This window comes from Camelina sativa, chromosome 16 (genome assembly GCF_030686135.1).
Source record: "Camelina sativa cultivar CO46 ecotype springtype chromosome 16, ASM3068613v1".
NCBI lineage: Eukaryota > Viridiplantae > Streptophyta > Magnoliopsida > Brassicales > Brassicaceae > Camelina > Camelina sativa.
Window position 1 is genome coordinate 30,203,212 of NC_141895.1, and position 24,037 is coordinate 30,227,248.

General features: G+C 34.9%; 5 protein-coding genes, 1 long non-coding RNA gene and 1 pseudogene across 8 annotated transcripts; 2 read left to right on the forward strand and 5 right to left on the reverse strand.

Annotated features, from left to right (window-relative positions):
* Nucleotides 1–289: 289 nt before the first annotated feature.
* On the reverse strand, nt 290–3,100 carry LOC104752924 (uncharacterized). The gene is made up of 2 exons (XM_010475189.3): nt 1,059–3,100; nt 290–549 (listed from the first exon to the last, which is right to left on the reverse strand). The coding sequence occupies exon 1, from the start codon at nt 3,059–3,061 to the stop codon at nt 1,373–1,375; it is 1,689 nt and encodes a 562-aa protein (XP_010473491.1). The 5' UTR covers nt 3,062–3,100; the 3' UTR covers nt 290–549; nt 1,059–1,372.
* Nucleotides 3,101–3,536: 436 nt separating this feature from the next.
* LOC104752925 (uncharacterized) lies at nt 3,537–4,448 on the reverse strand (annotated as a pseudogene). Its single transcript, XR_015584772.1, has 3 exons — nt 4,313–4,448; nt 3,872–4,249; nt 3,537–3,776 (listed from the first exon to the last, which is right to left on the reverse strand). The product of XR_015584772.1 is annotated as an uncharacterized LOC104752925 (transcript).
* A 2,004-nt stretch (nt 4,449–6,452) lies between these two features.
* LOC147926109 (uncharacterized) lies at nt 6,453–8,453 on the forward strand. Its single transcript, XR_015584773.1, has 2 exons — nt 6,453–6,606; nt 7,459–8,453. It is a non-coding gene; the product is annotated as an uncharacterized LOC147926109 (long non-coding RNA).
* LOC104752926 (NAC domain-containing protein 26-like) lies at nt 7,111–10,118 on the reverse strand. Its single transcript, XM_010475190.3, has 4 exons — nt 9,728–10,118; nt 9,097–9,299; nt 8,742–9,013; nt 7,111–8,222 (listed from the first exon to the last, which is right to left on the reverse strand). The coding sequence occupies exons 2-4, from the start codon at nt 9,254–9,256 to the stop codon at nt 7,449–7,451; spliced, it is 1,206 nt and encodes a 401-aa protein (XP_010473492.2). The 5' UTR covers nt 9,257–9,299; nt 9,728–10,118; the 3' UTR covers nt 7,111–7,448.
* A 5,469-nt stretch (nt 10,119–15,587) lies between these two features.
* LOC104752927 (vacuolar-processing enzyme beta-isozyme) lies at nt 15,588–19,145 on the reverse strand. Its single transcript, XM_010475191.3, has 9 exons — nt 18,455–19,145; nt 17,929–18,093; nt 17,283–17,439; nt 17,088–17,173; nt 16,792–16,991; nt 16,666–16,714; nt 16,374–16,583; nt 16,072–16,272; nt 15,588–15,998 (listed from the first exon to the last, which is right to left on the reverse strand). The coding sequence occupies exons 1-9, from the start codon at nt 18,659–18,661 to the stop codon at nt 15,810–15,812; spliced, it is 1,464 nt and encodes a 487-aa protein (XP_010473493.2). The 5' UTR covers nt 18,662–19,145; the 3' UTR covers nt 15,588–15,809.
* A 221-nt stretch (nt 19,146–19,366) lies between these two features.
* LOC104754136 (uncharacterized) lies at nt 19,367–21,066 on the forward strand. Its single transcript, XM_010476282.3, has one exon. The coding sequence runs from the start codon at nt 19,466–19,468 to the stop codon at nt 20,933–20,935; it is 1,470 nt and encodes a 489-aa protein (XP_010474584.2). The 5' UTR covers nt 19,367–19,465; the 3' UTR covers nt 20,936–21,066.
* Nucleotides 20,955–22,523, reverse strand: LOC104752928 (uncharacterized). Of its 2 annotated transcripts, none has more exons than XM_010475192.3 (2): nt 22,354–22,523; nt 20,955–22,052 (listed from the first exon to the last, which is right to left on the reverse strand). In XM_010475192.3, exon 2 carries the CDS (start codon nt 22,016–22,018, stop codon nt 21,104–21,106), a length of 915 nt encoding a protein of 304 aa, XP_010473494.2. In that variant the 5' UTR covers nt 22,019–22,052; nt 22,354–22,523; the 3' UTR covers nt 20,955–21,103. The 2 variants fall into 2 exon arrangements, with proteins under 2 accessions (XP_010473494.2, XP_010473495.2); XM_010475193.3 differs by having other exon boundaries at nt 22,239–22,515.
* Nucleotides 22,524–24,037: the final 1,514 nt, after the last annotated feature.

Here is a 24,037-nt window from a genome sequence, read left to right on the forward strand (position 1 = left end):
TTGCGTTTTTTTTTGACATTCCGGTTTGCGCGTTCTTCTTTATTCTGTCCTCTTTTTTTTAAAAAGACCCTTTTGTCAATACTCAATTTTTTACTCATGTTCAATATATGTAACAATTCAGAATTTTTGTTTTCTCATACGTACAACTTTGAACACAGGAAAAATATCAGACCGCAAGCCAAAAGTTTTTACAAAATTGTGGGTTGTTACTTGTTAAGTTGTAGTTTTTGTCTTGAAAAGGAACAAACAACCCTGATGGCTTCCCCACACACACAACCCAAGCATTCTCTTTGTTTATTACGTTTTCTAGTTCAATTACTAGGAAGATCAAAAGATGACATTGACAAGGGAAATAGATTTCTCTTACAAGTGAGAAACTTTGCCTTTTATTACAACATCATGGCTTTCTCTAACCTCTGGCAGATCATTTTTTCCTATATGTTTATGTACAAAGAGAGGATTCATGATAAGCTTGAGAGAAACCTAGTGATGCTCATTCTTCCTCAAGCTGAGCCAAATACATCTTTTTCCTACATTCCTCTGTTTTTCCTGCAGTGCGTAGCCAAACCCGGTTTTAGTACTCAAGTTGTAATGTAAAGATTATTCATGTATTTCTGTTCATCAACAGTAACACTAACATTGGTTTTAAGTAAGTGATACTTGTATCTTCAAAACAGAAGAATTTGCGGTGATGTATAAGCTAGATTAGTCAAAGACAGCATGAATCAGGGATGAGTTGCATAGAAAAAAGCCTGATAATAAAAATCCCTTTTTCAGACGGATACTAAAAATGTATTGGAGGTCGAATTTGGGAGATTTCTATAATGTTTCTAAAGCTAAACAAACTTAAGACGTCCTAGCTTTGCATACCAGTTTCAATCAAAACAGAAAAGCCAGAACAACTTCAACCTGGTAGTAAAAACGATCTCAACCCAAAGGGTTTCGAAAGAAAAATGAAACCACGAACAATTTATCCAGCACGAGCAAACTATAAAATGTGATTGGATGTTTGCCCAAAAAAAAAAATGTGATTGGATTACCAAAGTCAGAAATTTTACCTTTAGCACGAGATGAAAAGGAGACGATGAAGCAGCCTACTCAGCACCACTGTTAGAGCTGCTGCTGCTGGTGATGACAACACAAAATTCTCCCAGAGAATTCCTTGAAATGTACAACCCAAATCCAGAATCTCCAATCAGGAATGAGGAGGTTATTAAAGAACCTAGATGCATTCACCATTCCATAACACTTCACTTGACCACCATTACTCAATGGTTGGATAAAGCAATTGAGGGATTCTCAACACGAATTAGAGAAACACCAAGTGCCAGTGATTTATTCACCGCTGAAACAGCAAAATCCCCTGAAACAGTTACAAGGGAGACACAACTTTGTTGCGACAGCCAGACTTTCTGTCTCCAAGCAAGGATGGTGCGTAGCCACAGCTCAACATTTCTTTGATAAGTTCGGCTGATACGGTTGTGTCACCATCTCTAAGGCATAGCGTAGAGTCATTTTTCATAAGCCCCTCTTGTTTCATCTTTGTATACAGAGCATCAATTTCACGTTGTAGGCCTTTGGTACACAATCCTGACATCATTGTAGTGTATGTTACAACATCAGGCTTCAATCCTTTGAGGCTGAGGCTACAAAATAAACCCCAAGCATCTTCAACCTTACCAGCCTTGCACATTCCTCGGATAATAGTAGTATATGTAACAATATCAAGATCCATTCCGATCTTTTGCATATCTTCAAATATCACCAATGCTTTCTCTAGCTCCCCGTTGTCACAAAGACCACTTAACAAAATGTTATAGGTCCAAATATCGGGAGAGACACCAAAAGAATCCATCTGACTAAAAAATTCTTGAGCCTTATCAACATCACCTGCTTGAAAAAACCCTTGGATAAGAGTGTTGTAAGTGACTGTATTGCTAACTAATCCTCTCTGAAACATCTCACGGAACAGTTTCATCCCATCCTCTACTTTCTTCGCCTTACAAAACCCATTAATAAGAGTGTTATAACTCATCACATCTGGTAAAACACCCTTGCTAACCATCAAATCAAACATTTCGTTGGCCTCATGTATGCGATCATGCATACAAAGCCCATTGATCAACGAACTGTAAGTAACAATATCAGGATCAATAGACATTCGTACCATCTCCTCAAAAAGCTCTTTAGCTTCCAAAACCTTTCCATTTTTCACAAACGCATCAAGCAACGCACTGTAAGTAATCACATTAGGTGCGATTCTCCTCTTGATCATATCACTCAACAACCGAGCAGCATCACTCCATCTACCTGAATCACAAAGACCCTTTACAACCGCAGTGAATGTAACAACATTAGCTCTAATCCCTATCCTTTCTTTCCTTTCAATTCTATTGAACAGGTCCAGAGCATCATCAGCACGTCTGGCTTTGCAAAGACTATCAATGATCGAGTTGTAAGCAACAATATCAGGTTTATATCCAATCTCCACCATTTTATCAACCAAAGAGACAGCATCAGAAACTCTATTCCCACGAGATAAACCATTAACAAAAGACCCAAACGTGACTCTATCAGGCTTATAACCAAGTTTCAACATCTTGCCAAGAACAGATAAAGCAAGAGAGACTTGAAAACAGCAACAGAAACAATTAATCACAATGTTAAACGTATAACGATCATTACGAATCCCTAAAACTTCCATCTTCTTCCCTAGAGAGATTACAACATCATACTTCTTCATCTTCACAATGGCGCATAACAATCTATTGAAATCTACAATTTTAGGGAAAGGACGAGATTTGACCATGTCGCTGAAGAGATCAATCGCGTCGTTTAGCTTTATATCGCGAAGCCGAGTTTTGCTTAATCTCTCTCGCAAATCAATAATACCGCTGACGCTTGAAGAAGAAGAAGAAGAAGAAGAAGCTTGTCGTACCCAGCAACAACAGGAACTGCAATGGCTTAGCGAAGGAGGAGAAGAAACGGTTCTAGGTTTACCTTCTGCGAGAAGATTGCGATGAAGAAGCCTCGTCGCCGTCATCGCAATCGATCTCTGCATTGTTTCTCCGATTTTGATTTTTGGTCTGACTGAGAGAATCCTAATAAACGGAAGTGTTTGCTGAAAGAGATGGGAATTAAAACCGGTTTAGTTTCGGTTTAGCTATCTTTATTTGTTGTATCAACCCGAACATAATCGAATCGAATACTGTACAATGAGAAAACGGATTTGGATGTGTGGCTAAACCACGGTTCGGTTTAGATTGGGTAGAGTTTTTGGTTAAGTAGTGGTCACTGTTCCATCTTTTTATGTTGTATCAAACCGAATACATTGAGAAAACAAACTAGGTTTGTGTTTTAACCTCGGTTCGGTTCAGTTCAGATTGGATAGAGTTTCTGGTTAAGTAGTGGTGTTCAGTTAAACAGGGATTGGTTTGTTCAATCTTGGCCAAATTTTTTTTTGGTACGGTTTCGAATTCGATTTTGTCCATTGGCTTGTTTTGGTTATCAGAATTGAACACTAAACAGCCCTTTACTGAGTGATGATTGTTGACCAAAAAAATCAGATGAAAAATATACCAAAGTTGTAACAAAATAAGTCAGTCAAGTTTTGCTACACAAAGAGATATTTGTATTCAGATTCATCTAATCTGAAACCTGTAATAATGTAATAGAGTAATGTACTTACTTCTACAAACCTATGATGGTTTATAAAAAGTAACTAAAGGAAGAGCCTTGATTTGAGAGTAACCCACTAGCCACTACCTTTTCTTCGGCTGCATTTTCAAAAATGGTTTCACTACATTAACAAATCATATAACCAAGAACATAAACTGAGAAGAAACAAACTAAAGAAGACTAGTAGGTTCACCTTTCTTCCTCGTTTCTTCGGGTGTGTCCAAGGGCAATTCGGCTTAGCTGAGAGTCCCAAAACAGTACTTCTCCTTGAGGTATCCATAACACCTGTCGCAACTTGAGTTTTTCTTCTTCTTTTTTTGGTAAAAGTTGAGTTATGTGAACTCAAAGCTTTGTTTTTCACCCAAGACGTGTTGTTCTTTTGCTTGTCTTCGCTTCTTTCTCCTATACCTTTCTCCTCTTGATGATATTTAACACCTCCATTAGATTCAAGAATCAATCCATCTTCCCTCAAACCGTCAATTCTAGAAGTCTCTGTCTCCCAAGGATCTGATGATGCCTCTTTTATGTCAGGGAAGTATCCATGAGCCTGCAGGAAACATTTCAAAACCAACTTTTCAAGCTCTTAGCATTCTTACAAAGTCACTCAGACCAATGTAATCGTGACTCTTCTTACCTGAAACTCAGATTGCTTAAGAAACTCATCATCAGCATTGGATAATATACCGTCTAGAAGGAACACCACAACCTTCTGGGAAATCTCTGTAAACTGTCACACATCTTCTCTTGAACTGCATTGTCTTCCAAACCCAAAACCTTAATTAAAAAAAAAAACACCACCAAACCAAGATTTCAACACTACAGATGCATCAAACCCAAAAAATAATTAAAAAAAAAGGAAGCCACTTTAGGATTTGAATCAAATTTGCATCACACATGCTTTCATTAAAATAAATCAATAAGAGAGAGATCTATGGGTAAAGCTCACGAGAAATGATACATATAACACATTTTGCGAATCGAATCAATGGTTTAAAAAAACAAAATCTAAACAATCAAAAACGAAACTTTTTAACTTCACGAACAAGGAAATGCTACGACGAGGGATCAAACTTAATACAATTTACCCAAATTTTTGATTTAGAAGAACAACAACGAAAGAGCATTACCAAATTGGTGGAGAGGAACAGAGAGAAGAATCAATCTTTTACCTCAGATTTGGTGGACGCAACGAGGGTTTCTTCTCTCTGGTTAAAGCAGGGGGGGGGGGGGGAAGTTAACTGGACGTTGTTAGGTGATAAGACACAATTGTTCTTTCTAAGCCCAATATTTTAAGCAATATTAGGCCCATGAAATAATTTTTATTTTACGCACCGTTTAACGGATATAGCCGCAGAACTAATCAACACCTTACAATATATCAAAAAATGTATTTTAAACGTTATAGTTAACAAATTCGCAAACTAAATTACAGTATAATCAAACATTTACTTGTATTATCCTTGAAAATATTTTGTTTACATTAAAATCAGAATTGTTTGCTGGAATACTCGATTTGTTAAGTATCTATTTTTAGAAAATGTTAAAATTAAAATTAAAATTTAGAAAACCTAAAATTTAATCCAAAAATAGTAATATTTTACCAAAATATATATCTCTTATTTATTTGTTAAAACTAGTAATTTAAATAATTAGTTTGATGATTAGAAAATTATAACACAGTAAAATTATAATCTATATATATGATTATCTATATTTATATGCATATGTATATCTATTCCGGGGTGGATCGGATATTCCCCTATATAAATTATAGTATTGGTGAATACCAATTTTTTGTATTTGATTTGCTTTGTAAAATTACAAATATCCAGATTTTTGGAAACCAAGCAAATCTAACGAATATTTTACCGAACTGTGCTTATAGTTAAACTTAGAAACGTTTTGTTGTCGTTTCCTTATTTATCATTAGTAAGAGAACTCTTTGATCTTGGTTTGGTGATGTTTGTAGTTTTTATAAAAAAGGAAACCCAAAAAGACATTAATGTTTGGTGATGTTCCTTATTTGTCATTTGTGGCGTAAACGCCCAAATTAAGAAAAAAACAATAATGTCTTTTTGTTAAAAAGAAAACACTAATGATAAAACGTCACATGGTTTTGTCTCATATAGTGTTGTTCCCCTAAGTTACTGAGATCAAAATGTCTAATAGTAATGGTCAATTTTTATTAATTGTTTTTAAGCAATTAAAAGGTGGATTTTATCCGAGGCTTTTGCTTAGACAGGAACCGTATAGGGGTGTCAATCCCACAGAGCACGCCCAAATAATGATGTTTCTTATGAACTGATCATTCATACCTAAAATTTTTAGCTAATCATATATCACCCCATAACGCCATAACGGTATGTATTAGTTGCTATTGGGGAGCATAAGTATATATTCTGTTTTACAAAGAAAAAGATTCTTGTGATATTATTAGTCATCTTATTCATATAAGTTAGGTTTAGAAATCCCAAATACTTCTTTTTGTAAGTGAAAAAAATCGATTCATGCATCTTTCTAATTTGGAAACTAGATTTTGCTTCATATTTCCGACACACACACAACTAAATATTGATATATATTAAATCCATCTCGAAACCTAATTTGGACTTTTAATTAACAAACACTAGTAGTAATTTTGTCTTCTCTGCCTCCCTTGAAATAAACATTATAATTACAAAATATCTAATGATCGACAAAGCACGCTTTTGTTATCTTCCTTTTTTAACACGGCTTGTCTCTCTATATATGTTATATTCTCGACCCAACATGTCATATAACCATTTTTTTTTTCCAAATGCTCTACACCACGCCATATTTTTGATATTACTTATTCTAGCTAGTTCACACTCTTTTCTCTGGGTTTCGCTTTCTAAATCTTCAAAATTCTTGCAAGTTGTTCTCATGGTCAAAGACAACTCAAAGCATGTAAGTCATTCCAATTTAATAAAAGTCAATTGGTAATTTATTTACGACTAACTTCGGTATATATAAGTATAAGAATGAATTTCTTGTTTCCATTGCTTTGTTGTTGTTGTTCTACTGCTCTTGCACTTCTTTTTTCTTTTTTAAAGCAAGTGTGATATATAATGTGGTGATATCTAGCTAATAAAGGTAGTAGCGAAGTATAATGTTACCTCTTAAATTTGGGTTTTGTAAGTAGTAAACGGATTTTTAAATTTGGGTTTTGTAAGTAGTAAGTGCAATGTAAGTAGTAAACGGATTTTTAATATAAAGGGGTATACAATTTTTTGCTGATGTGATTGTTTGGATTTAAGAAAATTTACAAACACATAATCATGAGGGAAGAACCAAAAAAAAAAAAAAAAAGACATGAATTAAATGAGTATACAACAATTGAAGACATATACAAGTATAAATTTTATTTAGAAGTAGATGTCCCCTTCATACAAAATTGGTCCCACATTTAAATCATAAATCATATATGGTTTATATATAAAATTAGAGATGCATATATAGATTCATACATACACACATACATGTGTGCGTATAACATATAGTGAATAATGTAACAAAATATAATCAAAAGAAAATACCATATAGTTGTTGTAGGTTTTTATTATGTACAAAACCTCCATATATAAATCCGGGAAATAACTCCTTGTTTTTCCCCTTTCTTCTTTTAAGTATAAGACTGTGTCCACCATCATCTACACAGCACTAGTGTGCATATGTAGTTTTCATATATAAATATATATATATATATATATATATATATATTTATCCTTGCATCTTCTTCATTTTTATCACTATTTCCAGAGATCAATCTGACAACTCGACGAAGTAGAAGCAGCATGAGCATTTGTATACTCTTCTCCCATTTCAACAACTCTTTCAGAATCATTCGCTATCACTTGATCATAAGCAGTGTTTCTCGTGTCGATATTGATGTCGTTTTGATGAGAAGAAGCAGCAGCTGCAGCCTCTTCATTGCTAAGCTGTGAAGCAACGAATTTATCGAGAACTCTCCAATCAGTAGTCACTTGTTCTACTCCTTGATCGTAATAAAGAGAGCTGAAACTTTGATTCCCTTGATGCAGTTGTTCCTCATGAGAGAGATTTGATGATTGTTGCAAGTTCCCAATATCTCTTGTTTTTTTATTGTTGTTGTCTGATCCATAAGGTAGAGAGTTGCAATTACTACTAGGGCTTTCGAGCTGAGGAAGCTGGAGGAACACAGATTCTCGAAGATGATGGTTTTGTTGTTGATGTTGTACCATGTGATTGTAATGTAACTCAAGCTCTTGCTTGCATTGCAAGTTAGGGTTGTTGCTGTTGTTATTGAATGCATAAGCTGAAGACGCATTGAGGCCACAAGGCAATGTCAGCTGGTGATGATGATGGTGGCGGTTATAATGATGATTGGGAATAAACTGTTGTGGAGAACTGGAATCGAGCTCGGAGGCGATGAAAGAGAGCCGATCCTCGTACCAATGCGATGGCGATGAATTGTAATCTCCCATTTTCCTCTCTGTTGCCGCCAATTTCTTCTTGAACACCCTACATACCACCCATCCTTCTTCCTACACACATATCACATAAAAAAAAATCATTTACGACATCACAAATGCACACACTTGTCCATCACTCATATATGTGTTTTTTTTTACCTTATATAAGTAAAAACTTTAGTGACCAGTGAGATTCGAATTTGGATATGGCAACAATTGTTAACTTGTGATAACATTTAAGCTATCAATAATTGTAATAAAGTTTAGTAAACTTTTGGACCAAAGAAGGATCATCGGTTTTCATTTGTTTGACTTCTTTAGTTACATTTGTAAAATAACATGTATGCTCTATATGTTTACAGGGAGTTTAACAAAACACTTAGGATATTACTGGACATATGTAGATGTTATGATTCTTGATGTGAACTACTCCAATGCACTCTAAAAGTGAATGACTCAAAATATTTAACAAATTTAGTTAAGAAAGATCATATATATATATATATATATATATATATATTTAGGGGAGCTTACTTCCTTATGCAAGTAAATTATGGGTTAAGATGTCTGAGTTTGGATCAACGTATATACCTGAGGGATTCCATTTTCATTTGTTTCTAAGCGATATTCGTGCATGATCCAATCGGATTTTTGTCCATTTGGGGCTCTTCCTTTATAAAACACTAGTGTTTTCCTCATACCAATAAGACTATGTCTTATATATATAGCCTTGTCTCTTCCGGTGGCTTTCCAGAATCCTGCTTTCGTCGCTCTATTGGTTCGGGTTCCCGTGGGATATTTCTTGTCCTTATGGCTAAAGAAGTACCATTCGCTTTGCTCTTCGTTTCCTATCTTGCATAACTCTAAATTATTACAAAAAATAATAATAATTGTCAGCCTTTCTATCAAAACATGGATCATCACTGAAGAGAGATGATAGGATAACCTTGAAGATCCCATGGCTCAATCTTGTAAAGATCAACGTCCTTGATGAAATCGATTTCTATCCTCTTTGATGCAACTTTTTTCCTTAGGTAGTAGTCTACAAGTTCTTCATCAGTTGGATGAAATCTGAAGCCAGGTGGTACTTGAGTAAATGAATTCATCCTTTAAATCTTTATTTTTCCGTACGTATTGAAATTAGCCGCCCTGTTTATGATATGAAACAATTACTAGCTAGTTTACAATTAACCATGATCTCATATATTACTAATCTTGCAAAGATTCCATATATACATGCTAGATTAAATATGAGAGTAAATAAAGTCAAGACGAGAAGAAGAATATGAGAAATATCTCTAAGTCACCAATCAAAAAGCAAAATCATAGGGAAAAATCAAGCCCCCACGAGTCTCTTAAGGATTATATTTTGCTTAACTTGTAACATCAGCAACATTGAGTAGGATAAGAGGACGATGATCATGATCATTATAATGATGAAAATGATTAAAATAATGCAATAAAGTTTAAGAAAATAAAATGGTAAGTATCTGACGAAAATAATATCTAAAAACATAGAGATACAAGATAAGGATCAAATATGGAGTAGAATCGTTAGAGAAATTTAGGGTCTATACCTCAAAAACAAAACTCAAAAACAGGTTGATTTAACTCAAAGCCCTTCAAAAAAGCTCAGGATTTGAGTTATTGTATGTGACTGCGCTTACTTGGATCTTCCTCTTGTACTTGGAAAGATCGAACCCTTCATGAAATACACTATAAAGTCCTCAGAGCTAGAGAGAGAGAGAGAGAGAAAACCCTAAAAGGAGAAGTTATGCAAATGGAAAAGATTTGACAGTTATCATCGGGGATAGCCACCGGAAAGAGATCGGATCCCAAGAGTCAGAGATAGTAAGAGAGAGGATGGGAAAAGAGAAAGAGAGTAGGGTTAAATAAAGAAGATCAGAGGGTGATGATGATGAATAAGAATGAGAAAGAGAGAGAGAGAGAGAGAAGAAGAAGACACATGAAAAAGTAGACAACCGTGTCCTAATAATCTATACTACTTTGTCTCTCTCTTTCTGTCCTTCTCAATCATAGTCTCTCTATGTCCTTTCATAACCCAAGGAGTGAGATAGAGAGACTTTATTTGTTGCAAAAGCTTCGGGGCCGGGGAAAGAGAGGCGAATAAGGGGGCTCAAGCAAGATTTTGAGAGAGAGAGGCAACCTCCTTTACCATCCACCAGCTCTTGATGGAGACCGTCCAAAGTTTTTTCTTTTTTAATCTTTTCTTTTCTTATGATCGCTTGAACAATAATCCCTACTTTTATAAACATAAAAAATAAAAAAATGGTGTAATTTCCCAATGCAACTCGTCAGAGATTTTTTTTTTTTTTTTTTTTAAGGATCATGAATAAATATGAGGTTAGATTGGTGGTTACTAGCTATAGTTTTTGTTTTACCAGTGACTATATATATAGAGTTGTAGCCGGTGTACTTGAACTGAACTGATGAGATATTTTAAGTCGTCTGGAATCCAAAGAAAAGGTTCGAAAGACTTCAAAAGTCATTTTTTCAGTTTAAAACAAAAGTCTCTTTAAGAATATGTATGCATTTGTGTGTTCATATCATCAACTACAACGAAAATGAATGTGGAGACATTTCTTAATTATTGTCAAAGTGCGTGTATCTTGAAGACGACGAACCCTCTATGATATACTTGCAAAAAGGTCATTATTGTGCTATGTAAACTGCTGCTACATATAATTTCATTCTTTGGCAACTTCAGAAGTAAACTCATATAAATTTTTCTCTACAAGACTCGGCGTATTCAAAGGTCCAGAGTAGTTTCGTAGTCTAAAATGTTAACGTGAGTGTCTAAGACTTAATTACCCCTCCAGTTATAATTTTCCCTCGACTATAACTATATCCGCCTCTAAAAATCTTACTAAAACCACAATCCCTACATTTATTCTCATGGTATTATGTGAACCAGTGGTACTATATATGGTAGTGTCCAAATTTTAGTGATAAAAAGGTTTATTTGTCTAACTAATGGAAGCAGTGACATTACGCATTTATTAATACCGTTATTGAAGCCAAAGGAAGTATCTAATTTTCTGAACAGAAGTTATAGCCAAATTATAGAATAACAAAAAAAAAATTCATCTAAATGAGTAAAAAGTTTTTTAAAAAAATGATAAGAAGTAGAATTTGAGCCAGTAATAGTGGAATGAAGGGCCCGCCAACAATTGGGAGTGAGATGACGTGGCGGGTGATGGTCCGGCGTGAGGTAGGCTTCGATCATTAATCTCACAATTTACTGTTTGGTCATGTGGGGGTCGTCTCATCCCGTTATTACTTATCCCGTTCTTAATTATTTGTGAAATATTTTTTGAATATTACATCACACATTTTAATTGACTTATGAAATTTTAAATCATTAATATTACTTATCACTTATTGCTTTTCTGTTAAAAGAACTTATATACATATAGACTTTAAGTTTCTACTTTCACCCAACTCTTTTAATTCAATAGAAGAGTTGTTCATTATCGATCCTATGAACTACGCACTAGCATCCACGAAAAACACTGTCTGGTTTCAATATAAGGTTTAGCGATTTAGTGATAAATTTGATGTTAGCGATTTAGTGATGTTGATCGGGGTTTCCGTTTCCGTGAGACCATGACCATATATAGTTTCAGTTTGAATGCCATGTCAATGTCATATATAATTCCCCCGCCCTGCTAGTTTTTTCAACATAACATTTGCTTAACCAAGTGTTTTTTTTTTTGAACGAAAACGCTTAACCAAGTGTTAATGTTGTTAATTACTACATAAATAGAAGAGAAGAAAGTTCTGTATATTCAGGTATACTTGCCAAGGCCACAGAAAGAGCTGCCAATATAAAACTCTGTTTGTCTTATTTCTTCGCTGCTCTTTGTAAATACTTACGAATTTGATCTTTAACACACATTTAAAAAAAAAATTGTTGATTAGTCTCTTATGTTGTTTTCTGGTTACGATTGGATGTCATTAGATTATATTATGTCATTTGCATAGTTATAATATATTAGATTATAAGAAACATTTCAAAGTTCACAAATGAAACTGATTTTAGTTGACTTGTACATAATTTTCTGCTTGGTGAACCCAACAAAAAAAAAATGTACATAATTTTCTGCTCTTGAAATTTTTATATTTTTTTCTGCTCTTGAGAATTGATTGACAGTTAAACTTTAACTTAAACACTCTTCTTAATTACGTTGATCCAAAAAAAAAAACACTCTTCTTACAGTGTTACAGGATAAATGTTTTAGTAACTAAACCAACTAATTAACAGAATGATGCTTTAAGATCTAAATTAGGTAAGTTGTATATAGATTATAGTACAACTTTAGGTAAGTTCATCAAAATTCAGGCCTGCGGCTGAAGTTTGGGACTTTAGGGCAAAGTTTGTTTTCAGCGAAATTTATTAATAAAAATTTGGAAAATGCGTATTGAGTTTTTAATAATTTATTTATTTAATTCGTGTTGTTGAAACGAAAGATAGAAGTAAAGCAAAAGTAAAGTGCGTGATCCTAAAAAGTGTCATTTTTTTTGTCCCACCTTACCTCTCGCCGATTCCTATATACGACATCTTGATTAAAATTTGTTTGGCTGTAAATAATCAATATTAACATGAATTGGAGCTTATATTTTAATATTTTGATCCAAATGTATGTGAATAATCAGTTACAATATTATTTTTTCTAGGCCACAATCGACCATATATAATTAATGTACGTCTTAATATTATCTTTATGCTGATAAAATGTTCGAGTTTAGTAAAGTTTGACATGACAATTTTATGTGTACGTAATGATAACCATATATGAATACGTTTTGGTGATTTCCTATTGGCCACCTACCGTAAGTGGAACATGGAAAACTTTAGAACAACAAGACTTTGCTTTGTTTTATATAAAAGTAGCACTTGTTTGGTAAATAATCATATGCATAGTTAAAATTGGAACCAAAAACAAATAGTGGAAGACCCTTATAATTACTATGTTGTAAATTTTTTTGGTACGGTATATAATTAAAAAATGTAGTATTACATAGAAGAATATTTAATTGAATATACTAACATTAGAAAAATACGAGCGAAACATGATACTTTAATAAAGATATTCGATAAATGAACCAAAATAATTAAGATTTTATTTTGTTATCAGTTTTACAAATAAATGATATGATCACTTTATCACTTAAAAGTTAAAGTAATACCGGTTTAAGCCAAAAGTACTATCCTAAGTCCTAATTAACACCAATTTTAGTTTCTATATATTATTACTGTTTTTACTAAATTTTTTTTGAAAATTTGTTAAAAATATTTTTTTTTAAATATTCATTTTCAAAAATATGCTATACCTTAAATATTTTTATTTATGTTATATTTTACATAATTACAATATGTTAAATCAATTTTGAGAATATTTTTATATAGATCCTGTTGAAATCGCACATTACCATTATGAATTATATAGTATAATATATACACTACACCGATACACTGATATTGTATAGTTTATATGCACACACATTGTTACATTTTAGAGGTTGTATTTTAGAAGAAGAATTTCCATATATATCTAAAGGAAACTTTTGTACCATAAAGAGGGCCACACTTGTTAAGTCATCCCCAATTACACATGTTTAAAAAGAAAGAAAAAAGAGTCTAAAAAACATATATAGAGTTCAACATTTTAGTACAAATGTATAAAATGGACTAAACAACCAATATACTATACATACGCATGACAAAGGTGGCAGAAGTTTGGTAATTTCACCTATATATAAAATATTTACTGAATGCCCAACTAGTATATCTACAATATTATTCGACGAGCCGTATACTAATTATGGTCTAACTAATCAATAATATAAATGTTAAATTTCTTATTTCGTCGGCTATGCATCATATTTTTAAAACACCGGTCCAATTGTGTAAGTGTCGTGGGGTTGGGGGATGTACGGATTTGACGTCGCATGAACCCATTTAATAAGAAAGAAGACAGAGTTCTTCATTTCGTCTCCAAAATAAATTAAAAAGACAGATCAGTTCTTCAAAATTAGAAGTCTCTTGATACTAATTAATCATTACAGAAAAGCCCTATAATTTAAAACACGTGGAGAAGTTTGTTTCTCTTGTCAGTTTCTTGTCCGATGAGAACATAAATTATTACGTTTGAAAAGTTCGAAACAACATTAAAGAAAAATATTATCCATCATGCTTCATATATATGAGCTCTATATAGTTCATTGTGTAAACTATACAATAGTAGACTCCAACCCATATTCGACTATGCCTAAAAGGAGGCGTTATTAGATTATATGTTATGTTTTGTTAAGCATGGATCTGTGAGCATCACTTAATTTTGTCTATACTATATATCATCATATATAATTTACATTCATGCTAATTAGAAAATTCATTAATATCGTTGATTATGCCACTTAACCAAAAAAAAAAATTATTACATGGCTTTAATGGTATCCTATTATACATAATACATGCACCAACTTCTAATTATTCCATGAATGACTGAACACGAAAAAATTACAGCATATGATTGAATAGTAACTCAACACGTTTTCAGCAATTAATTCGGATTATAATTTCATGTATCTCCAACTTTCTCAAAGTAACACGTAAAGGTAGACCCAATGACAGATTAATAAGTATCTTAAAGCTTAAAAAAAAAGAATCATAGGATATTAATTGGTTAAAAATTATTACATCTAAATTCAAACCTGTTTTATTTTTATTTTTTTTGTTATGGGGGGGGGAGGGGGGGTCAAAATACATACAGCTCAAACCTTTATCAGAAGTTCAGAACCCTACCATCGAAATAATATTTGTTAGTTTGATTATGCGTAATAAGAAAATGTCACATTCTACTATGATTATTAGTTTTGTTTAAGCTGACTCGTTGACTATTAAAGTCAACTACATATCTAGCGCACAAAGAAAAACATATGCACACCAACCTTCATGATTTCACTGTTGGGCAGCTCAAGGCGTGATGACAAATAATTGCAGATTCAGAGTTTTTTTTTTCAATATTCATCTACCTATATACGATTTAATTATATATATCCAAAGTGAAATGTATATTAGAAATGGAGGATAATGATTGCATATCTTCTTCGGATCAATGATGGCAGTAAGTATAAGATTAAAAAAAAAGGAAAGATAAATTGTGGAATTTAGAACCATAGGTCTAGTACTTAAAGATGATAATGTTAGTGAATAAATCTTTCTTTTTGGAGGGGAAAAAACTGTCTTAATTCTTCTTCTAATATGGGTCTGTTTATCCAAAGCTAAACACTAGTGTTCAACTTCTTCTGTTTTCTATTTCCTAGTTCCATTTCGCTAGAAAATGTTAAAAATGTTGCGTATCATTACATTTAAACATTTTGTAGAAAACATACTGAGACTTGAATGCCAGGTTGTAATGAATCGGATGCTGATCACTATAGATTTTTACATGTAAATGGTAACAACATATATAACAAAGCCTTACTGAAAAGCAAACAGTATATAAAGAAAAGTTAGACGACCTTATTGCTACGTACGGTACGTATTTACATATGCTAAACATTTTTATTATTTTCAAACCATCGTAAGATTATAACTTGAAACACTTATTTTAAGACAAGCCTCAAAATCTCTCAGGCGCTATAGCCTAGGATTGATGGATGCAACATGTAGCGAGCGTCATTATAACCACCACATGCTGCAGCGGAAGCTTCCTCCATCAGCTCTTTTGAGATACCGTTGTTACAAACGTTTGCAAACGCTCGCATATGTTTCATCCCGTATTGTGTGAGTGATCCACAATGCGTCTCAAATACGCGTACCTAAGAAATTTCGATAACATTATATCCAATCCTTTTAACAATAATATGAACAAAATTAAACAGGAGTGAGTACCGTTGATTTAAGACATTCCCAATCGTCGACCAAAGGCAAACCGGGTTCTCTGATTGAGTTGAGAACATTCATTGCCGGACCAAACAGAACCGTGCCTATCAATTCGACGCTTGCGTCTAAATGCTTCCTATGCCTCGTTGTTTCAGTTAGTTCCTTCAATGTGTCATCCTTCTTCCTTGAACCATCTTCCGATGTTCGATACTAAAACCAAAGCCAATATGGTTTAAGTAAGCTGAATCTTTGAAGTCAAATAAGAAAACCAAAAATCATAACTTCGTAACCAAAACAGTTTAGCTCACTACCATGTGCCAAAGGAATAGAACGTCCGCGTCGCGTTGGTTAACGACTCCCACTTGTGACTTGACCAGTAATTCGTTTGGAGGGAGATTAACAGTGGCTGGATCAAACCCTTGGTATAGATAAAGCTTCTCCAACTTAATACTATCGTTACCGTATTCCATCACATGAGAGCCAGCTGAATAGGTATTGTAGTTTGACGTCCGCATCTTCACCTGCACACCAGAATAAAAAGATCCAATATATTTCACATTTCCAAACCAACCATCGTACGTAAAATAAAATTTCACACAGTACCGTTTGGTATTGTTGCTTTATGGTCTCTTTCTTTAAATTGTGATTCTCACTGCAAATAGAACGACCACACAAAGTAAACCAATGCATATCCACATAAAAGAACATAATTGTAAGATAAATGTGTACCTGTCTTCCATCCAAGCGACACTATATAAATCCCCTAAGCAAGTGATATATTCAGATGGGGGTGACGGATTCATGCCGGGACAATATGTTCCGTAACTACTCTCTTGCGCATTTGAAGCCGTTGTTACGTAAATGTTCAAGTCCTTTGGCATTATCCCTTCGAATATGCTCCCGCTTTCGCACGCTTCTACGTATATAACCTGCACGACATTATTCACAATTATTACATTTACTGTATACTTATAACAAAACAAATAAAACACAACAAATTATTAAATTGTTATACGAAATTTTACCATCTCTTTATATGTTCCAGAAGCATGCTTCTTCTTAAGCGTTTCAATAAAATCAGCTGCATATATGTGAGGCGTGTTTGGCATCCCTGACCAATTGAACAAATAAAAAAAATAAAACCATTATAAGCAATCGATTACAAGCCTTATATGAAAGATGTTATCTAATCTGGAAACAACAAGAGTTGATGAAATTACCAAGAACTCCGGGACCACCATGATCCGCATAATATACGAAAATGTGATCGTTGGGCTTGCTAGCGATGACCTTACCGCTTCCACCTTTAACAGCCTTTTGGTCGCCTAGAAGTACAGCATAGAAATTCGCAGCCGTAACGTTACTACCGGTATAGTCCTGAAAAAAAAAAGATATTTCAAAAAGTAAATAACTGAACAAACTATTAAAAACGGAAAACAATTAGTGGTTATAATAAATCTAAAGAGCGATACCAATCAAAGGTCCACACATAAAGTTTGGTTTACCATAGCAAATATCCCTAGAGTCGCTATCAGTATAATTGTTGTGTAGTGCCCAAGTCACCATCTCTAACACGATAGATCCAATAATATATTTAAAATTAATTAACAACCTTAATTAAGCGCCCTAGACAAAGAAGAAAGTATAATTTAAATAAGATTCTAGAGAAAAAAATCTCGAATATACAAAAATATAAATATAAAAATAAATAAAGCTCTAAAACCTGATAAGACGCTAGTTGGACCAAAACATAGGTCACATCAAGACCATCGATATTAATTACGAGAAGATATTCCAAACCCAAATACAGAGTTATTGCTCGGATTAAGTTTAATAATTCATGCTAAACAAATAAGGGATACATACCTTAGGGACTCCGGCATAAACATCGTAGCCGTTGGGATGATTGATGATAGTACCGGGACGAGGATTGAGTGGGTTGTTTGCGATGTCATCATACATCATAACTACTATATTCTCTTCTTTTAAACCTCCCTTTCTCAGTATTTGATATGCGTGACACACGTCAGCCTTTAATACAAAGCAACAAAACACTAGTTGTCAAAACAAGAAAGTAACAAAACACTTTTAATACATAGCTTAATCAATATATAAACTTAAGAATCTTTTTTCTTAAATGACAATAGATTGAGAAATGACGAAATTCACTATATATAGCATCTTAGTCTCCAATCAATTCATAAAAAACTTATAATACAAAGAAAATAATTAAATAAATATTTGCATGTCATAAGAATATTCTCAAGGCCAAAAATAATTTCTTTAACAAAAAAAAAAAAATCATCAATGAATAATTTTGATTTGAATAATGAATAATATAATCAATTTGTTAGGAACCAAAAATATGTGAGAAGATATGTTGTATGTGTACCTGGTGTCTGTAATTCCCATATCCAGAAGAACCTGCGACGAGAACCGCCCATCTTGTACCGATACCATCTTCGTCTTGGTCATCCGGTTTTGCTTCCTCTGTCGGCATAAGAATCTTTGGCTCGAAACGACCGCGTGACTCGGCTCGAACCAGGAAAAGTAATAGAAGAAGTAGAAGAGCTGGTCTGAAATTGCAAGACTTAGCCATGGTCGGCACAGAGAGCGAGAGAAAAGAGAGAGAGAAAGAGAGGCTTTTTGAGATACTAAAGAGAACAACTATAAAAAGCAAAGGCTGGTGTTATGGAGCTAATGGTGTACTAATAATAAATCAATAATATAAAAACTGAATAAAATGTAATATCTGTTTTGTCAACAAAGTTTGAGTTATCTAATAGAAACACTTAAGACCACATGATTATAAAATATAAAACACATAATTAAAGTTTGTACTATATGCTTTTTAAGTCGGAAAGAGCTTATTCGTTATAAATATAATTTTATAAGCTCCTAGACAAAGAACTAAAGCCATAAATATCTTAAACCCACGTAATTTAACGCGTTAATTTTGATAATTTTTTTCTCTAATAGTATTTTTTATAGTAATAAGAAAAATCCAAAATATAAACTTAAATGATGTCGACGATTGAATATTTTGGAATATTACATCTCATCTAGAAAGGAAAAAAATCAAATTTAATGGTCAGCTTGCGACACAACAGAGAACATGCAAAATCTAATCGAGACACGTGTACACTGGTGGGCTTCACAAACGAATGCTAATATCACCGTTACAAGTTTACAAAGACAACGATGGAATAATTAAATTAAAACTAAACCCGGTTCAATTACAAAAGTATTAAACCGGAATTGAACCGGTTTTAATATCTCGCTTTCGTCATCGTCGTCTCTATCCCTCATGGAGGAGATGGTTCCCAAAAAAGGGTTTATGCTAGGGTTTTAGCCATTTCCATAGACAGAGCTTACGAACTGCAAAGAGCTCGAATCAAATCAAATGCAGAGATCGATCGCGATCTTAATTGCATCGAAGGCTAAGAAATTTCTCAATCTGTGTCTTCTGGAGAAAGGTAACCCTGTAGTAACTAGCTGTTTCTGGGGAAGAACTTTTACTACTAAGAGGTCGTCGAGTAGCGTTAGGGATCGTAATGTGAATTTAGACGATGCTATTGATTCGTTCTGTAACATGATTCAGTCTCGTCCTCTTCCTTCAATTGTTGAATTCAGTAAACTATTGAGTCGAATCGCCAAATCGAGGAACTACGATCTTGTGATCTCTCTGTTTCGACATATGGAGGTTTGTGGAATCGGGCATGATCTTTATACTTACAACATTGTGATTAATTCTTTGTGTCGATGCTCTCGGTTTGTTATTGCTTTATCTGTTGTTGGGAAGATGATCAAGTGTGGTTACGAGCCTGATGTTGTCACGGTTAGTTCTTTGATTAATGGGTTTTGTCAAGGGAATAGAGTTTTTGATGCTGTATCTTTGGTTAGTAATATGGAGGAAATGGGATGTAAACCTGATGTTGTTATCTACAATACCATCATTGATGGGTTTTGTAAAGTTAGATTGGTGAATGATGCGTTGGATCTGTTTGAGAGAATGGAAAAAGATGGGGTTAGAGCGGATGCTGTTACGTACAACTCTCTTGTGACCGGTCTTTGTAGTTCTGGTAGATGGAGCGATGCTTCTCGCCTGTTGAGTGATATGGTAATGAGGGATGTTGTTCCTAATGTAATCACTTTCACTGCGTTGATCGATGCGTTTGTGAAAGAAGGGAACTTTTTGGAGGCGGAGAAGTTGTATGAGGAGATGAGAAGAAGTTCTATAGATCCTGATGTTTTCACTTACAATTCGATGATCAATGGGCTTTGTATGCACGGTAAGGTAGATGAGGCCAAAGAAATGCTTGATTTGATGGTAACAAAGGGTTGTTTCCCTGATGTAGTGACTTATAATACTCTCATAAACGGATTTTGCAAGTCTGAGAGGGTAGATGAAGGAACTAAACTCTTCCGCGAGATGTCTCAAAGAGGATTAGTTGGCGACACTGTCACTTACAACACTATTATCCAGGGATGTTTTCAAGCTGGTAAATCAGAAGTTGCTCAAGAAATTTTCAGAAGGATGGATCCTCGTCCCAATATTAGGACCTACAGTATTTTTTTATACGGGCTTTGTAGTAACTGGAAGGTAGAGAAAGCATTGATGCTATTCGAGAATATGCAAAAGAGTGAAATGGAACTTGATATTACTACATATAATATCGTCATTCACGGGATGTGCAAGATTGGTAATGTGGAAGATGCTTGGGACTTGTTTTGTAGCCTTGCCTTCAAAGGAATTGAGCCTGATGTTGTGTCATACACTACGATGATCTCAGGCCTTTGTAGGATACGGCAATGGGATAAAGCAGATATGTTGTATAGAAAAATGCAAGAAGATGGGCTTATTCCACTATAGCACATGAAAATGTATATTATTTGTAAGAAATAGGAGATAAATTCTTTTATTTGTAACGATCGATCACATCACCATTTGTAAATTTGTATTATTACAAGGAAAAATTCAGACAAACAGGAAATTTAATGTAATGTCTTTGAAACCGAGAAAAAAAAAGAGAGAAAGTTTTCAGAGCATTCCTCTCCATGAATACCACTTGAGTTTAAACTGAAACAATAGTGGAGGAACACCAAGGACTCCTCTTTGAATCCTCGGATCAAACACATCGAACTGTACTTTACTCAACGAATCCAGAAGAACTTGTACCGGCACAGAATGAAGCAGAACGGGTTTAGCTTCATTGGGAACCTTTCCCGCCAGTTCACGGGCTTTCACGAGATGGGCATTGGCAACAGATGCAATATCAAACACGACATTGCATAGTCCTTCTCTTGAATCGTTATCCAGAAGGATTTCTAATCGCCCACCTTGTTTCACGAGCAACCCGTGCTTCTCAGCGAGTTTCGCAGGGATGTAACTTTGGTGACGGTTTCTGGTACAGTGGTAAGGTAATGATTTCAGTAGCAAGACAAGACCACTGGCTTTACCAATGTGTGAAGCTGCGTGATCCGCTGTTGTTGAACTAATTCCACCAGCTTGGAGGGTGTTGTACAAAAGTGTGGATACCGTGTCTTCTGCGTATTTCTCTAGCTCCTCGATGCTCTCTGGTATATCGTCTACTTCTCTTTGCGCATCTCGGATTCTAGCTTCAACTGAGCGTTTTAGCCAAGGTTTACTGATGTTATGCTCTGATATTGCCCAAGACAGAGCTTGTGCTGCTGGATGGTTGATGGGTTTTTTGGTGTAGAGTTTGTCAATTGCATCTTGCCACCAAAGTAAACGCATCAAGCCAATCTTGGGATCAGATGCAACATCCATGGCTCTTGCAGTTTCTACATTGAATGCCCGGAGAGCAAATGCAGCTTTACGCATCTCAGTTGGGAGTTCAAGGAGACAGAGGTAATGATGATAGTCATAGTTTCGTACTTGCTGCACACAATAGGACAATGCTGAACGCAAACTACTTGAGCCTCCTCCACTCATCAGGTTTACTTAAAGTGTGTTTGTTTATCTTCTCCTACAACCGTATAAACCACAAAAACAAATCAGTTCATGCGAATCTGACAATGTCATACATATGAAAACTCATTCAGGAATTAACACAAACACTTGGTGGACAAAGCTTTGGCACTGGTATTTTAACAAACAAAATAAGAACTTTTCAACAATGCTTAGCACAAAATCAAAAAACCAGGAACCAAACCTGAAATAACCAGTGAGATCACTAAAATTCACCAGAAACTTTCCAATGAGTAATGTGAAATCGCTGGAAACTATAAATGTCGTCCAATGATAACAAAATGAGAACAAAACCTTACCCAAACTTGGGTAATCCTGTTTCTTCAGTCCAAATCAGAAGATATTACGGAACCAAATCTATCATCTAATTCTAAAATCGATCTTTTGAGTTTGACCCGATCTCTGAAACAATTGTGCCGGAGAAATAAGCGTTGGGTCAATGTAGACAAAAATACGACGTCGTTTTACACATACACGTGGTCGGTTTATGATCTGACCGGTTTATTATGATGCAGTGTTTAATGATAATCGTGTTTAGGATAATATTAACCCTAACCAAACACTCAATATATACACATACCCAAACATCTCCCTTGAAATCAAGAAGACTGCAAAAAAAGATTCAACAATGGCGGACGAAGCAAAAGCTAAAGGAAACGCAGCTTACGCCTCCGGTGACTTCGATTCCGCCGTGAATCACTTCACCGAAGCCATCAATTTAACACCAACCAATCACATTCTCTTCTCGAACCGATCCGCTGCTCACGCGTCGCTTCATCACTACAACGAAGCTCTCTCAGACGCGAAGAAGACTGTTGAACTGAAACCGGATTGGGGAAAAGGTTACAGCCGTATCGGTGCTTCTCACTTAGGGCTACATCAGTTCGATGAAGCCGTGGAGGCGTACTCGAAGGGGCTTGAGATCGATCCAAGTAACCAAGGTTTGAAATCAGGTTTAGCAGATGCGTCTAGGTCACGGAAGATAGAGAAGAAACGGAAACCTGAGACGGAGTTTGGAGAAGAGAAGGACAAGAAGCAGAAGAAGGCTCAGAGTCAAGAAGAGTTAGGGCGAGTTAAGGTAAGTGGTAGTGATGAGAATGTGGTAAAGAGTAAGACTTGTTTCGTGTGTGATGGGGAAGACGATTGGGTGTTGGTATGTTATAGAGAGGAATGTTCCATAGCTGTTCATCAAAGCTGTGCATCTGACGAACCTGATTTCGATGAATTCGGCAATTTTTATTGTCCTTATTGTTGGTATAAGCGTGTGGTTTCCAAGTATGTTGAGCTAAAAGAGAAGCTTATGGTGAAGTGACTAGTCTATAAAAAGGGATGTAGATAGAGAGACTTTAAGAGAGGAGTAGATTTTGGTTTGATGAGGGGATGTTAGAAACTGAAGATAATGTTGTGGAGGGTTAATATTCGAGGATGTGCAAGATTGGTAATATGGAAGATGCTTGGGACTTGTTTTATAGCCTTGTCTTCATAGGACTCGAGCCTGATGTTGTTTTGTTTCATACACTAGGATGATGATTTCAGGATTTTGTAGGAAACGCCCAATGGCGTGAAGCAGATGACTTGTATAGGAAATATGCAAGATGATGAGCTTGTTCCTCTATAACAGACGAAACTGTATATTATTTGTATTAGTGTAATAAATTCTTTTATTTGTAACGGTCACATCTCCATTTGTAAAATTGTATTATAACTCAAAAACTCTTAGGGTTAACCACTCGAGTTTAACATTCATGTCTTAGGGTTTCTTTGTGTGAAGCTGCGTGATTCACTTTGTTGAACTATTCTGCCTGCTTGGAGGGTGTTGTACAAAAGCGTGGATCTTGTGCCTATTGTGTATCTTCTCTAGCTCCTCAATGCTCTATGGGATATCGTCTGCTTCTCTTTGTGCATCTCGGATTCTAGCTTCAACCGAGCGCTTTAGCCAAGGTTTACTGATGTTATGCTATGCTGGATGGTTTATTGTTTTGT

Excerpts from the sequence above, each read along its gene's own strand:
- LOC104752924 (XM_010475189.3), bottom strand. The coding sequence starts at position 3,061 with ATGCAGAGATCGATTGCGATGACGGCGACGAGGCTTCTTCATCGCAAT.
- LOC104752926 (XM_010475190.3), bottom strand. The coding sequence starts at position 9,256 with ATGAATTCATTTACTCAAGTACCACCTGGCTTCAGATTTCATCCAACT. Across the intron at positions 9,014-9,096 it reads TGAGCCATGGGATCTTCAAG|AGTTATGCAAGATAGGAAAC; the intron begins GTTATCCTATCA and ends GTAATAATTTAG. Across the intron at positions 8,223-8,741 it reads ATGAAAATGGAATCCCTCAG|GAAGAAGGATGGGTGGTATG; the intron begins GTATATACGTTG and ends ATATGTGTGTAG.
- LOC104752927 (XM_010475191.3), bottom strand. The coding sequence starts at position 18,661 with ATGGCTAAGTCTTGCAATTTCAGACCAGCTCTTCTACTTCTTCTATTA. Across the intron at positions 18,094-18,454 it reads ATGGGAATTACAGACACCAG|GCTGACGTGTGTCACGCATA; the intron begins GTACACATACAA and ends TTTGTATTAAAG. Across the intron at positions 17,174-17,282 it reads TGGTGGTCCCGGAGTTCTTG|GGATGCCAAACACGCCTCAC; the intron begins GTAATTTCATCA and ends TCAATTGGTCAG.
- LOC104754136 (XM_010476282.3), top strand. The coding sequence starts at position 19,466 with ATGCAGAGATCGATCGCGATCTTAATTGCATCGAAGGCTAAGAAATTT.
- LOC104752928 (XM_010475192.3), bottom strand. The coding sequence starts at position 22,018 with ATGAGTGGAGGAGGCTCAAGTAGTTTGCGTTCAGCATTGTCCTATTGT.